Raw genomic sequence first — 634 nt, forward strand, 5'->3', positions numbered from 1 at the left:
AACAAACACAAAAACAAATATAACACTTGCCAAGGAGTCACCCTGGGCGGTACTCCCGCGACTGACCAGCGCGCGGTAACGTGGGTTCCATTGGCGCCTTTGACTACAATTGTCGCGTCTTTATACAAATTCTGGATAAAACTGGTAAAAATCGGGTCCAGCCCATAGCGCTCCAACAACGAAAACAACAATTGGTGCGACACTGTGCCAAAGGCGTTGGAGATGTCTAACCAGCTGATGGCAAGCTGTGCATTAGTGCGTCTTGCCTCTTGAATTGCAACCTCCATGACGAAATTGTGCTCGGAGGTACCATCAGCTGGCTGGAAGCCTTTCTGGGCTTCCAAGGAAATCAACCCGTTTGCCCTCGCCCAGTTCGTCACTCTGCTGGCGACTACCGCACTGAGCACCCGCTGTAACACGGGCTCCAGGGCGATAGGCCGCCAGTTGGCGAGGCGCTCCTTATCCCCGTCCTTATAAAGGAGCTTGCACACGGATTGCTTCCACTGCAGGGGCACCCATTTTCTTAGTAGACAGGCACGGTAGAACCTGGTGAGAATCATCGCACCTGGATCTGCCATCCGCACCATACGAATGGTGATCCTGTCCGCACCAGGCGCAGAGTTGGGTGCTTTCT

General features: G+C 53.6%; 1 protein-coding gene across 1 annotated transcript; it reads right to left on the reverse strand.

The window, feature by feature from the left end:
• Positions 1-26: 26 nt before the first annotated feature.
• Tsp_15467 (retrovirus-related protein) lies at positions 27-587 on the reverse strand (the record flags this gene model as incomplete). Its single annotated transcript, XM_003366998.1, has 1 exon — positions 27-587. A coding segment is annotated over exon 1 (561 nt), but the record flags the coding sequence as incomplete, so codon positions are not given.
• Between the last annotated feature and the right edge of the window lie 47 nt (positions 588-634).

Source organism: Trichinella spiralis, assembly GCF_000181795.1.
Source record: "Trichinella spiralis strain ISS 195 chromosome Unknown Scfld5031, whole genome shotgun sequence".
NCBI classification, from domain to species: Eukaryota; Metazoa; Nematoda; class Enoplea; order Trichinellida; family Trichinellidae; genus Trichinella; species Trichinella spiralis.